General features: G+C 35.6%; 1 protein-coding gene across 1 annotated transcript in view; it reads left to right on the top strand.

Moving 5' to 3' along the window:
- The window catches only part of LOC123945468, a 40,569-nt gene extending 27,441 nt beyond the window's left edge, over positions 1-13,128 (top strand). The window contains exon 3 of the mRNA XM_046010482.1: positions 12,961-13,128. Coding sequence (XP_045866438.1) covers positions 12,961-13,074 — 114 coding nt within the window. The 3' untranslated portion in view covers positions 13,075-13,128. The remainder of the gene's footprint in view (positions 1-12,960) is intronic.
- The last annotated feature ends 282 nt before the right edge of the window (positions 13,129-13,410 follow it).

Below are 13,410 nucleotides of genomic sequence, written 5' to 3'. Positions count from 1 at the left end.
TTCTGTATAATATAAGGTCTTAATAGAAAAAGCACAAAGAAAAAAACAACAAAATAATCAGTAAGAGAGTGACTCCTAAATGAGGGGTAGAGCATTAATTCACAAATTAACATATTTTAATATTCCTGTATAAATAGATGAGTATTTTAAGAGATGAACTCCTAGGGGCGCCTGGATGGCTCAGTGGGTTAAAGCCTCTGCCTTCGGCTCAGGTCATGATCCCGGGGTCCTGGGACTGAGCCCTACTTTCTGCTCTGTGGGGAGCTGCTTCCTCCTCTCTCTCTCTGCCTGCCTCTCTGCCTACTTGAGATCTCTGTCAAATAAATACATAAATAATCTTAAAAAAAAAAGAGAGATGAGCTCCTAGAGAATCCAAAAGTCACTCACCTCTTCCTTCAGACTGGAGCTATATATTCTATGGCATAAATATAATTTGAAAACAGAACTTATATACCTGGGCATAATGGTATTTTAAAATTGAAGAAAAGAAATAGAACTGATAAAAAATATTTAGACAAATTTTCCACTCCCAGCCAAGACAGCGTCAGGAGAACTGAACTAGGTGCTACTCCCACTAAACAACTAAATACACAAAGTTACACAATGTTTTTCAGAAGTTGGACAAGAAACAGCACAGGTCAGTAATACCTGAAAGAAAGGAAAACAAACCAAATCATTCCCACCTCTGCCCCAGCTTACTACCTGGAGTTTTCATTACCGCAGGGCAACAAAGGGAAAATCCAAGCCTATAAAACCCGAAGTATTTACTATGTGTTCCTTTAGACAAAAAAACCTGTCAACTCCTAAAAAAACGAAAGTAAATGTCCACAGAAAGACTTGTATTCAACTTTCATAGGAGCTTTGTTCCTAATAGCCAAAAACTAGAATCATTTCAAATGCCCATCAAAAGATGAATGGATAAATTGTGATGTACCTATTACTAAAACACTACTCAGCAATAAAAAGAAATGGTCTATTGGTATATGTTAACAACACAGATGAATTCTTTAATATTGAAAGAAGTGTGGAGAGCAAGTTATATGCTTCCATTTGTATAATATTCTAGAATATAAATTCTCAATAGCAAGCAGATCTGTGGTTGCCAAAGAAGGGTGTGAGAGGAAGGAGAGATTAGAAAGAACAGGAGGGAATTCTGGAGGGTGTTGGAAATGTTCATCATCTTATCCTGGGAGTGATGATTTCACACATAAAAACCAATCAAGTTGCACACTTTAACTGTGTGCAGTTTATTGTATCAATTACTTCTTGATAAAGCTGTAAAAAATGTACAAACTTCACCTTCCAAATTTTGTTAAATATATTTAAAAAATAAAGGCTACAACAGTTTGCAGTCCATATATCAAACTGAGCCTACAAATAATTCTTAATTGATCCACCCTGATCATTCTAAATGAATAGATTTGTTACTTGAAGAACTGCTTGTGTGAACATGAAGCAGAATAGTTTGAAAGTGGATTTTAACAAGGAAATCATTACAAACATAAAGTTTCCTGCCTAATTTGTTATCTAATGATCCTAAACATTATTCTGTGGCTTACTTCTACCTACAAAACAAGAGATGGGAGAATGATGTATGCAGGAATTAACCTCAAATCTAAACATCTGAAATCATCTGAATCATCATCGAATCCATACATGTTCATCTCCTTGACAATGACACCATGACGGATATTATGTGTTGTTATGTGTTGTTAAAAGATTAAATGGAATAAAATCTTCATTTCCTGTACTGGCAAATTCTAAATCATATTTTTTTTTTCCTTCTGTTTTTGTTGTATTAGCTTCCCCTGTATACTTTGGACAAGAATTTGACCGTGAGGTCCTTGTTTTCCCCTGGGAAAATGTAGGAACATTATGGTAAGAAGCCATTTCTGCAGGAAAAGAAGTAAAGAAGATGCTCTGGAGAGTAGAAACAGAGAAATTTAAGCTGAGTGGATATAATTCACAATTCAATTTTTTTTAGTCTAAATTATATCATCATGTCACATGTTAATAGCTATTTCAATAATAGCTATGATCAATCAAAGAGAAAAATGTTGTTGTTTTTTTAAATCACAGACCCCAAAATGACTGAGATTGTTATATTTCACAATGAAAAGAATTACTGCAAATCTGAATTTCAGCTTCATTGAGCTCGTTACAAAATGCTGACTGACACATGAACTATAATGAAAAATACAGAGAACCGCCTAAGTATTTCATTGATAGAATACATATTAAATTGGTCTTCTCTCTGCTATTAAGTTTAATCTGAATATTCCCCTAGTAAATATACTATATTTTATATATTAAAACATGGATTATAATAGGTAAACAATTATATTTTTTCACTGCTAGCCATGTACTAGCAATCTTTATTATTATTAAAGTAATTAATTTTATCTTTTTCATGACTATAAAAATGAATCAGCATATTTGAGTTAGCTCAATAGATAGTTCCTCCTTAATTCATCAGTATGTTTTTGCTCCATACAGAGTAACTACTGACTGGTAGTAGTTCGTAGACCCCTTGAAGGAATTTATTACCAGCTGAATAGCTTATGTAAAAGAATCTGAACTATCACAGTCCATTTTATCTTTTATTTTGATATCTGTTCCAAACAGATATAATTATATAATACTAAAAGTCTTTAAAAATTACTTCCAAATGTAAAAGTGACTGTCTAGTATGCTGTATTGCACGTCAATTATTTTGCTTACAAGTGACAATATTTATCCTTGAAATATGCTTTGACCCACTAACAATTGAAAGCTAACACAATGTGTGAGATAGTTCTTAATAGTTCTTACCTCAATAATGTAACAACTATAATCAAGTATTCAAGACAACGTTCCAGAATCTCACGCACCAATAACAGAAAATCATGAAATGTCCCTAAAAAAGACATTTTCACTGGATACTGCCATCAATGGTATAATGCATGGTAATTCTAATATTTCATAAAACATTAATATAGGGCCACCTGGGTGGCTCAGTCAGTTAAATGTCTGACTCTTGATCTCAGCTCAGATCTTGATCTCAGGGTCATGAATTCAAACCCCACATTGGGCTCCATGCTGGGGGTGGAGCCTACTTAAAAAATAAATAAGAAAAAAACACATTAATATAAATTAAATGATACTTCCTGACTAGGACCACATTTTGTAAATGACTTATAGACCTTCATATCCTTGTGGCTAGGCTAATTTGACTATTCCTGAAAAATGAGATGGCGGTTATCTAATAATCACAGTATTTTTCCATTCATTTTTCCCATTCTATTGAGTGATTTCTGTGAATTCTTGGGGGCAGGTTATGGCCATTACAACTTTAGAATATGCTCAGCAAAAACATGATGGATCGTCATATCATGTTATCTTCTTCTCAAACTAACCAGGCTTTCAGAATGACTTAAATGGTATGGTAGATGCATTTCTAAAAAACCCATTTCTTTGTACATCGATGTTCATGGCAGCATTATTCACAATAGCCAAAAATGGTAGGAACAATCCATATGTCCATCAAAAATTGATAAATAAAATGTGGTGCATACATACCATGGAATTATTATCTGGCCTTAAAAAAGAAATGAAGGGGCGCTTGGGTGGTTCAGTAGGTTAAAGCCTCTGCCTTTGGCTCAGGTCATGATCTCAGGGTCTTGGGATCAAGCCCCGCATAGGGCTCCCTGGTCAGTGGGGAGCCTGCCTTCCCCACCCCCCTGCCTGTCTCTCTGCCTACTTGTGATTGTAGTGGGTGTTAACTACATTACTTTAGGCAACTCATTTAACTCCTCTTCAGCTTTAGGATTTTGTTGGACAAAATGGGTTTAGCTCACTTCACAGAGATCTTTTGAGGATTAAATAATATACGTTCTCAATATTTATTAAATCAAAATCAGTTGAATACATTAAATGACCAAGGTATTTATTAAATCAAAATCAGTTGAATACATTAAATGACCAAGGTATAGTCTCAAAACACATGTCAGGTTAAAAAGAAGAAAAAACTAATTGCCTTATGTGAAATATGGAAGTTGGCGGTTAATGACAAATAAAAGAGTTGAAAATATAAATCTGCCAGAATTTATATGCTACATGCATGTCTACATATTTGAAAGAAGGAGAAAAAGAGAGAGAGGCAGATGGTCGGAAGGGAAGAAAGAAGAAAGAGACTCATTACCAAAAATGAGTTATGTGGATGCTAGAAAAGTAGACACTAACACAGAACACCTGACTTTCCAAGCCCCGAATGATATAGTTTAGGATCACCTAACCCTCTTTCTTTGATCACATAGTCACAAAACGATCTTCTGATGACTAATTAAATTTCCCAAGTAGTTAGATTGGAAATGAGATACTGTAAACAGCAGGCCTAAGTATGTATGCACAGCTGACCCCTGAACAACATGGGTGTGAACTGCATGGATCCACTGACATGCCAATTTTTTCTGATAAATACAGTAATGTATTTTCTTTTTCTTACGATTTTCATAGTAACATTTTCTTTTCTCAGGCTTACTTTATTGTAATAACCCAGTACGTACAAAATATGTATCAGTCAGCTGTTTATGTTATCAGTAAGGCTTCCAGGCAACAGTAAGCTACCAGTAGTTTTGGTGGGGGTCAAAAGTCATACCAGAATTCTAACTGCATGTGGAGTTGGTGCCCCAAACTCTGCGATGTTCGAAGGTCAACTGCGTATGTGTGTATTTGCATGTGTGTATACACACATACATATGTAATGATATAGCATTACAAACTGGTACTAATAATTACAAAAGCAATGTTAATAATAGTTATTCACTAATAACATCAATATGCAAGGTCATGGGCTAAGCTTAATTTTACATTACATTGGTCTTCTCCCTAGTATTAATTTTAATGTAGGATTCTCATTTAAGTTCTTGTTAAAGAACTTCAGGAGTTAGGTACCATTATTATCCCCACTTAATAGATATGGAAGCTAACAGAAATGACTAATTTGCCTAAGGGCACACAGCTTGTAAGAGATAGAACTAGGAATCTAGGAATCAAAATTCTCCTTCTCTGGTTCTTTGTTCTTAATTTTCATGCTGTATGGGCATTGTTTTAATAATTAAGAAGTTTGGTTAAAGATAATGAATTCCCCACAACTTGATCAATTCTACATAACAGAATCAATCTGGGCCTTGCAAAACTCAATCCCACCTCCACAGATGTGCACAGCATCTCTTTAAATCAACATGACCTACTTAAAAAGAGAAGTGGGGGAGGAAAGGTAACAACAAGGGAGGAAGATTAAGTCCAACTTATATTCATCTTGGCTCTCCTCCATCTTCTTTCTTCCTCTTTATGAAAACTGACTCATTTATTATATATGCCAGACTTTGGGCCAGATAAGATAAAAAGATAAAAAGATAACCCCCACCCCCAGGAGCTCATAGCCTTAAAGAGGCAGCAGGTTTGATTTGGTAAATCCTACTACAGACCCACATGAGGTAGATATTGTGGTAATCTGAATACTAAAGATTTAAACGGTGAAAGTAGAAGCTTGAATGTCAAGTGGAAACCCATATGCTGGTTTTTAGGGAATTTCTTGTGGATGCACTATGACTCAACACTGGAACCACTAATAGGGAATTTTCATATTTTAAGACTCTCCTACTAAACACCATGAACTGTCATCATATACAATTTTATATTACAATCTCAAGCTTCTATTACAGTGCCCGACACAAGGTAGATGTGATTAAGAGTTGCTCAGTAAGTATAAAACAAAAGTAAAAAAAGGGAAGAAAAAACAAACAGAAAACAACACACACCTCCTTGGGGAAGAACTAATCATTGATAGTAAGGTAGTCTAAAAAATACTTGAAAAATGTAACACAGATTTGTAAATGGATGGATATAAAGCTAATTTATATATCACTTTGCTATAAAATATTTTGATATGCAAAACCAAAACTGACAGCTGAAGTTCTGAAATGATCTAAACAAGATAAAGACTACCTAGACTTAGGGAATTTTAAAGTAGGATTCCTACAAATGAGATGAGAGATGAAGCATAATAGAAATAATGAAGGAGCTTAACAGCTTCCTAAAAATCTCCAATTTAATTTTAGAAAAATAAACCTGAGGTATTCATGCAAAATTTAAAAATGTTGCTTGCTGAATTACAGCCTTAGCTGGAACTAAAACATCTGGAACTATCTGTGGCATAATAATCAGCATAAATTATTTTGTAAATGTTCTGATAATGGCTAGTGGGACCCAAGTTAATTTATTTCTAAGGTCAAAATTAAATATTATACTTCATTTCCTAAAGTTTGGTTATTATTATAAACTCACAAGTTCTGAGCCTCCTTTCACTTTCTAGCAGGTGATACCCAAAAACGGGTATTAAAAAAGCTTCCTTCTAAGACTAGAACTGTTTCAGGAGTCTAAACTGATTACATGTGAAATATTGGGATGGGAATGGGAAGAACGAGAGTAGAGAAGGAAAATGAATTCAGTAAAACCTAAAGGACACCAAAAATAAAAGAATATCAGTCAAGACGTTTTTTAATCTATTAATATTCCTTGACTCAAAAAAAAAAAAAAGAGGAAAAAATTAAGAGGAACAAGGCAGCAGCAGTAGCCAAGAGGCATTAGAATCAATATGAGCACTGAGTGTGTCGTCAATGCACTGAAATGCCCTTTTTGGGAGTAAACCTGTTCTGGATGGATAAATAAAGTAAAGCAATGTTTTGCTTCTGAGATCAGATTAATTTTACAAGGAAGTGGAGCTATCTTTACATCGTATTTTACCAAGTACAATGCTTATAACAGTAACGATCTTTACCATCAAATGAAACACATAGCTAATAAAAACAAAAAGACACTGCAGATTTATTATATATAAATAATCTAGAGATGGATACAAAGAAATTTGTTACAATAAATGAGAAACAGCATTGATAGATTTTCTGTCAGATATATAAGAAAAAGGGTTCTGTAATTTAAATTAAGGTTCTATAACTTAAATGGTTCCAAGCAGCAAGTTGGAAGCTTTCGAGTAGTACTGTTTTGTTTTGTTTTGGTTTTGTTTTGTTTTGTTTTTAAGATTTTATTTATTTATTTGACAGAGAGAGAGATCACAAGTAGGCAGAGAGGCAGGCAGAGAAAGAGGGAGAAGCAGGCTCCCTGCTGAGCAGAGAGCCCAATGTGGGGCTTGATCCCAGGACCCCGAGACCATGACCTGAGCCGAAGGCAGAGGCTTATTAACCCACTGAGCCATCCAAGCGCCCCTCGACTAGTACTGTTTTTAAATGGAATTCTACTCTCACACTTGAAAATGGCAAGCACATTTCAACTATTTTACACGGTAAAATATAATTTTGTATGGCAAATAAAATAAGGCAAAACAATTCCATGTGTATACAAAGCACAACAAAATTACAATCTAAATGTGCACAGATACTGAGGGAATTTAACTACTTCAGAAGCACTTAAGTTAAATTTCAACAGTCTGTCATTCATTAGAGAGGTACTCAAAAGATTATGAGCCCAGTAGTGAAGGCATCCTGAAGAGATATGGCAGATTAGATTCTATTTATCTGCTATTGCCCTAAAATCATCCAAAATATTTTGCTTCATTTTTTTCTTACAGTACACATAATGTTGTTTATAAACTACCTACCAATGTTGCTTATAAAGTACTTACCAAATTTGTATATACTAAACTTTTAACCTTAAAAGAAGTCTGACATGGAAGTGAAACTCAAAGTAGGTAGCTATTTATAAAATACAAAGAGCACAGTACTTCCAATTATAACCATTATGGGCTATGAAAAACACGATTACAGAAACAATTTCCTATGTGTAATAACAGTTTGAAATGAGATAGAAATTTCATGGATTAGTGTATGTTGCTACAAATAACTGAACACAAATATGATGGTTCAGTTTAGGGTACTGATTCTTCATACATCTTTCAGGGAAGGGAGGGCAGAGTTGCCAGGTATTAAGAACACAAGGAAAGGAAAGAATCCCTTTATACAGGGACAATTTGTAAGACTTACTATACTAATTTATAATTTATTTAGAGGAATATTTAACATTTTAGCTTAACTTTTCTTCCCTTTTTGTTAATATTGCATAACTCTTCTTCCACTGCTATTCCCCAAAAGGGTGTTCAGCAGAAATAAATGTGGAAACTGAGCCATCATAACAACAATAACAACAACAACAAAAAACAAGAGGTAGGAATAAAGAAAGAAAATCAATGTTGACTGCATCATCAAGAAAACACAATGAATTACACTGACAAGAAGTCCTCTTGCAGTAATAAAAGTGCAGAAACAACTTGAAACTTACAATGTCTTGCCTCAGAGAAAGTGACATGTCAGCATTCATATGAGAATGTGGTAGGAACAGGTCTATAGAGTTAGATGTGTAAAAGGGAAGTGCTGAAAGTTTCAATATAAAACTTCTCTTAAGATGCTTAAAATCTAAGACAAGAATGTAAGTCTTACTTTCTGATTTCCTTATCATCGGCAACTGGAGGCCTCTGTTTTCATCAATTCTGCTTCTTCACTGTCTTGTGAATGGGCCCTTGTCATACTGACCTGGAATATCCTTTTTCTCTAGCAGTAGCCATTTTCCCAGAAAGAGCTCCAGTGCCATCTCCTGTGGGAGACTTGCTTTCATTGTCCCACCTCACTGATTTTCTACTCTTCTGAATTCTTGTGCAGCATCAACAACCTGGGCTACACAGTCTGATCCTTATTTATATCTTGTCATACATAGTTCACCATCGTTTCGTGTTTTTTCATTTGTTTTTCTTGTTTTTCAAGAAAGGAGGACTGACTGCAGTGCCTCATTTGGATGTGTCAGGAGTCTTGGAAGCCTGACTACCCTATCTTCTCCTACAAATGGACTTTGAGGGAACTCATATACCATTGACTGAAGAAAGGTCCTCTCTGACCAAGAAAGCAGCTTAGGGAAAAATGCGCGCGGAGCAGTGAGGGATAAAGGGAACGACCTGCCTAGCCAGTCACATCAGCTTAATCAACCCCAGCCAACACTGGGGTCACAGATGTCACAACCAGACTGCTCTTACATCCTCACATGTCTGTTTGATCACAACTATGTTGTAATTCCCTATGGGAAAATGGTATGTAATGTTTCTTGTATAGCCCTCACAGGGTCTACCACAGTTTACCACAGTTCCAGTAAGTTATTCAATAGACATTTGTAAAATCAATCATACTAATTATTATACTAACGCCCAAAGTTTAGTATATATATCAGACACAGTCCTAATTAACTTGCATTAATTTAATCTTCACAGTAACTCTATGAGGTAGCTTATAATTAGTATTAACTTCATTTTACTTATGAGAAAATGAAAGCTTAGTTTGGTAACAACCAGGATCATCGTTCTGAGATTTCATCTCAAAGTAATATGTTCTCCATAAAGGATAATGAAAACTATATACTTGTGCTTTCAATCTATGACGAGAGGTAGAGGGGTAGGAAAATGGAAAGGCTAACTACTCAATGCTTCAAACTCGGCCAAATTGCTTGGGGTCCTTAAAGTTGGTGCCTCTATCTCTATCTGGAACTCACAGGAAGTGCCACATATGAGGCACAAAGTAACTTTGAACAAGTTAATTTCATATTAAAATTAGTATGCTCTATCAAGCAGAGAGAGTCAAGTATCATATGGTCTCACTTATTTGTGGAGCATAACAAATAACATGGAGGACATGGGGAGATGGAGAGGAGAGGGAGTTGAGGGAAACTGGAAGGGGAGATGAACCATGAGAGACTGTGGACTCTGAAAAACAACCAGAGGGTTATGAAGGGGCGGCAGGAGGGGGTGGGGTGTGGTGGGAGGTTGAGGAACCAGGTGGTGGGTAATAGGGAGGGCACGTACTGCATGGAGCACTGGGTGTGATGCCAGAACAATGAACACTGTTATGCTGTAAATAAGCAAATAAAAATAAATAAATTAATTATTAAAAAAAAATTAGTATGCTCTATAAGAGCTTCCCTCACACTAAAAGAACGTAAGTAAATGATAGGGAATCCATCAGTCTTGTCTTAATTTTATTAAGGTAAAATACTCATTAGTGAAGAAGATAATGACAATGGCTTTATTGAAAAAGTATTAACTGTTTCTTGCAGTTAAGCTCATTGCCCCCCAGCAAAGTTCAGAACTTGATCTTAATATTATCAAACAAAAGATTCCAAGATTAAGAATTTTAGCTAAATTTTTAGTTAGCTGGGAAAATTCCTTGTTCACTTACCAGGATAAAGGGGGATAAAAGGTCAAGTGTGATAATTTCAAGATTCCTTTGAGGAGATGGTGCATAATTACTTCAATAATGGAAATAAGGGTGTGGTGCATATAATGTGACATATAATAACCATAAATTATATACATATACATACAATGCATCTGTAAAATAAAGTAGTAAGTCATGTATACTAGTTTAGGTATTTAAGGGATCATTTTTAAACTAGTATGATTCCAAATTTATTTTTCTCTCCCTGAATCCTCTAAAACTAACAGATTTAAGTTCATCTGTGAATGACTTACCCTATAATAAAACACTTGTTGTATCAAGAAATGGTAAAACAATTTCAATTTATGATTAAATGAAGTAAAAAACATCTACCGCAAAAGTAATTAAGATGGAAATGTTGTCTAAAGATCCTCAAACAAGGCAGAAAGACTATGGTTGATCCCATACGTCAAGGTTGTATTTTTACGAATCATTTCACAATGGTTGTTTTGAGAATGGAAAAAATCATAGGGGACTGAGAAGTATAGTTGATTTCCCAGCGTCTCATGTGATCAAGAAACGCATTTTACAACAAACACTTTTTTCCTCATAAAACTTTGCTATTTCCCATTTGCAAACTGTAGGACCCAAGAGAACAAATCTACTCTCTAAGACTCAATTTTTCATTTCTTCAGTTACAATTTATCTTAAAGAATAACCAGAGGGATTTAGTTTTTTAGTGGCTATTATTCCATGGAAATAAACTTTCCACAATTTTTTTAATATATCTAGAAATTAATGATGCCCCCATTAAAATCTGTGAAAACTGAATATATAAAAAGTCCCAGTAGCATGGTAGGCCTTCGCCAAAGAGAAAAAACACCAGGATAAGAATGCAATCCTTAAAGACTTCTTAACTCCTGACTTGAAAAGATAAATACTATATGAGGAATCAGATGACAAGTGTTTCCAAATCATCTTGTTACTAATATACCAGCCAAAGTCCACAGTATCAAACATCTTTCTTTCTTATGTTTGCTTTCACAAATGATACGATTATAATCAGCAAGAGAAAGAAAGAGAATGTTCTCCACAAACAATATAGGTATTATCTCTGCTATTCCTCTTCCTCACAAAATTTGCTGGGAAGAGATCCATTTAGAAAAAGAAGAACCAGGGCGCCTGGGTGGCTCAGTGGGTTAAAGCCTCTGCCTTCAGCTCAGGTCATGATCTCAGGATCCTGGGACTGAGCCCAGCAATCCTGCTCTCTGCCCCGCAGGGGGCCTGCTTTCCCCTCTCTCTCTGCCTGCCTCTCTGCCTACTTGTGATATCTCTGTGTCAAATGAATAAATAAAACCTTAAAAAAAAAAGAAAAGAAAAGGAGAACCCGGGGGTCATATTAACTAGATATTACTAGATTCAAACTAAAAGTTTGAATTGTATTTTTTTTTCATTCTGTCAAATTCATGACCAATAAAAAATATTTTTAAAACACCAAGTAGCCATAGCCATGGGGTAAAAGAAAAAGGAATTATACCTGGCATACAGGATATATAAGTTACAACAGATCCATCTTGTATCTGCTATCTTTGTACTTCATTAAGGTATTGATTGGCATTGCTAGAAAAGAATAAATGACATTTCAGGGAACAACTATCATTTGGCTATTTGGTTTAAGCAGAGCTAGATTATACAGAGTGATTCCATCAAAGAATTAAGAAAATCATTTCAGTGAGCTCTTTATGACATCTTAGAGCAGAAGTCTTAGGGTTTTTACTCTTCTGGTAAGAACTATTTCTCAGAATACAGTTCTCTGGAATATGGGAATACAAACTAGGTCAATTCCTAGCTGATATCACTTTTTTCTAATTTAGAGAGACCTTGATGGCAATGGTTTTCCAAATCATGACAAACACTATTACCTATAGCATTTGCCCTCTTCAAAGTACAAAAGGTCTTCAAAGCCACAGGTACTATGTTTTATGGTAGAACAATAGACTCTACCCTCAAGAACATTATTTTCTAGTGAAAGACAGAAAAATCAAACTCCATCCATCAATGTAATAAGCTAAATACACAGAAGGACCAATGGACTCAGTGCAAAGGGGAGCACCAGGTAAGATTTTATCTGCCAGTGTGTTTTTGTTTCTGGTTTTCATGTTTATTCTTTTCTTTTCCCAGAACTTATTTAATTTGATGCCTTATCAGTACATTTTGTAATTTAGGATGAAGAGCTCAGGTTTTCCAAGACCAGGGAGGAGGTTCCAGTGAATGCAGGATTGGGGGAAAACTCAAGCCTTTAATACTTGGAAGTCCAAGGGCTCTCTCTTTCAGGCCACAGTGACAAACTATTCCTTTCAAATTCCTTTTTTGCCCTGCTGGGTCCTGAAGGGCTTCTGCCCCTAGCACAACTGCCCCTGGTTATACCTGGCTACCTCACTGACCACTGTCCCAAGGATAACAACAGCTCTGCTTTCTAAGGTGACACCCCTGAAGTTAAGAATGTGTGTTTTTGTTGCATGCTGACATCCGCTGCTGTTAGACATTTTCCTCACTCCTCCTTGCCCTGGCAGCTAATGCAAAATATCAGATCTCAGCTTTGGGCATAGAGGTTCCAGCTCACGCTTCTAGACTGTAGGGCTGGGGGCTGATTTTTACGTAGTTCCCTGGTGCTGGCACTTACTGAAGTATTACCGTTCTGGCCCTTCAGTTGTTCTCCAGCAGCTTCATGACCCCTGAGTGCTGCTCCATCCATGACTCTACTGGATTGCAGCCACTTCTGGCAACACTTGGGAATTTGAAGATTTCCCAAGACAGATTCTGAAGATTTCTGAAGACAAAAATCTATCTTCTTATTTGAGTAAAAATGGAATTTATGCAGTTTCATTTATTTTCCCGGTTGTTGTATATGTTTTCTAGGAGGAAAAGGGATGGTATTTTATGCTAAACTATAAGCTTCAGATTCTGTCAATAATACCAAGCAGGCATAAGCCTTCCTCCGAGAAAAGAGGAACCTGAAAAGTGGCCAAGGCCATAGTTTTCACTTCTTCAAAACATAGAGTATTAAATTATTCATATTCATTTAGTGAATGAATTGCCAATGTTTGTGACTTCTGTAGGAAGAATGATGAAATCTTAATTTATAAATATTTATCTTAAA

This window comes from Meles meles, chromosome 1, assembly GCF_922984935.1.
Source record: "Meles meles chromosome 1, mMelMel3.1 paternal haplotype, whole genome shotgun sequence".
Lineage (NCBI taxonomy): Eukaryota > Metazoa > Chordata > Mammalia > Carnivora > Mustelidae > Meles > Meles meles.
This window is presented reverse-complemented; position numbering and strand designations above follow the sequence as displayed.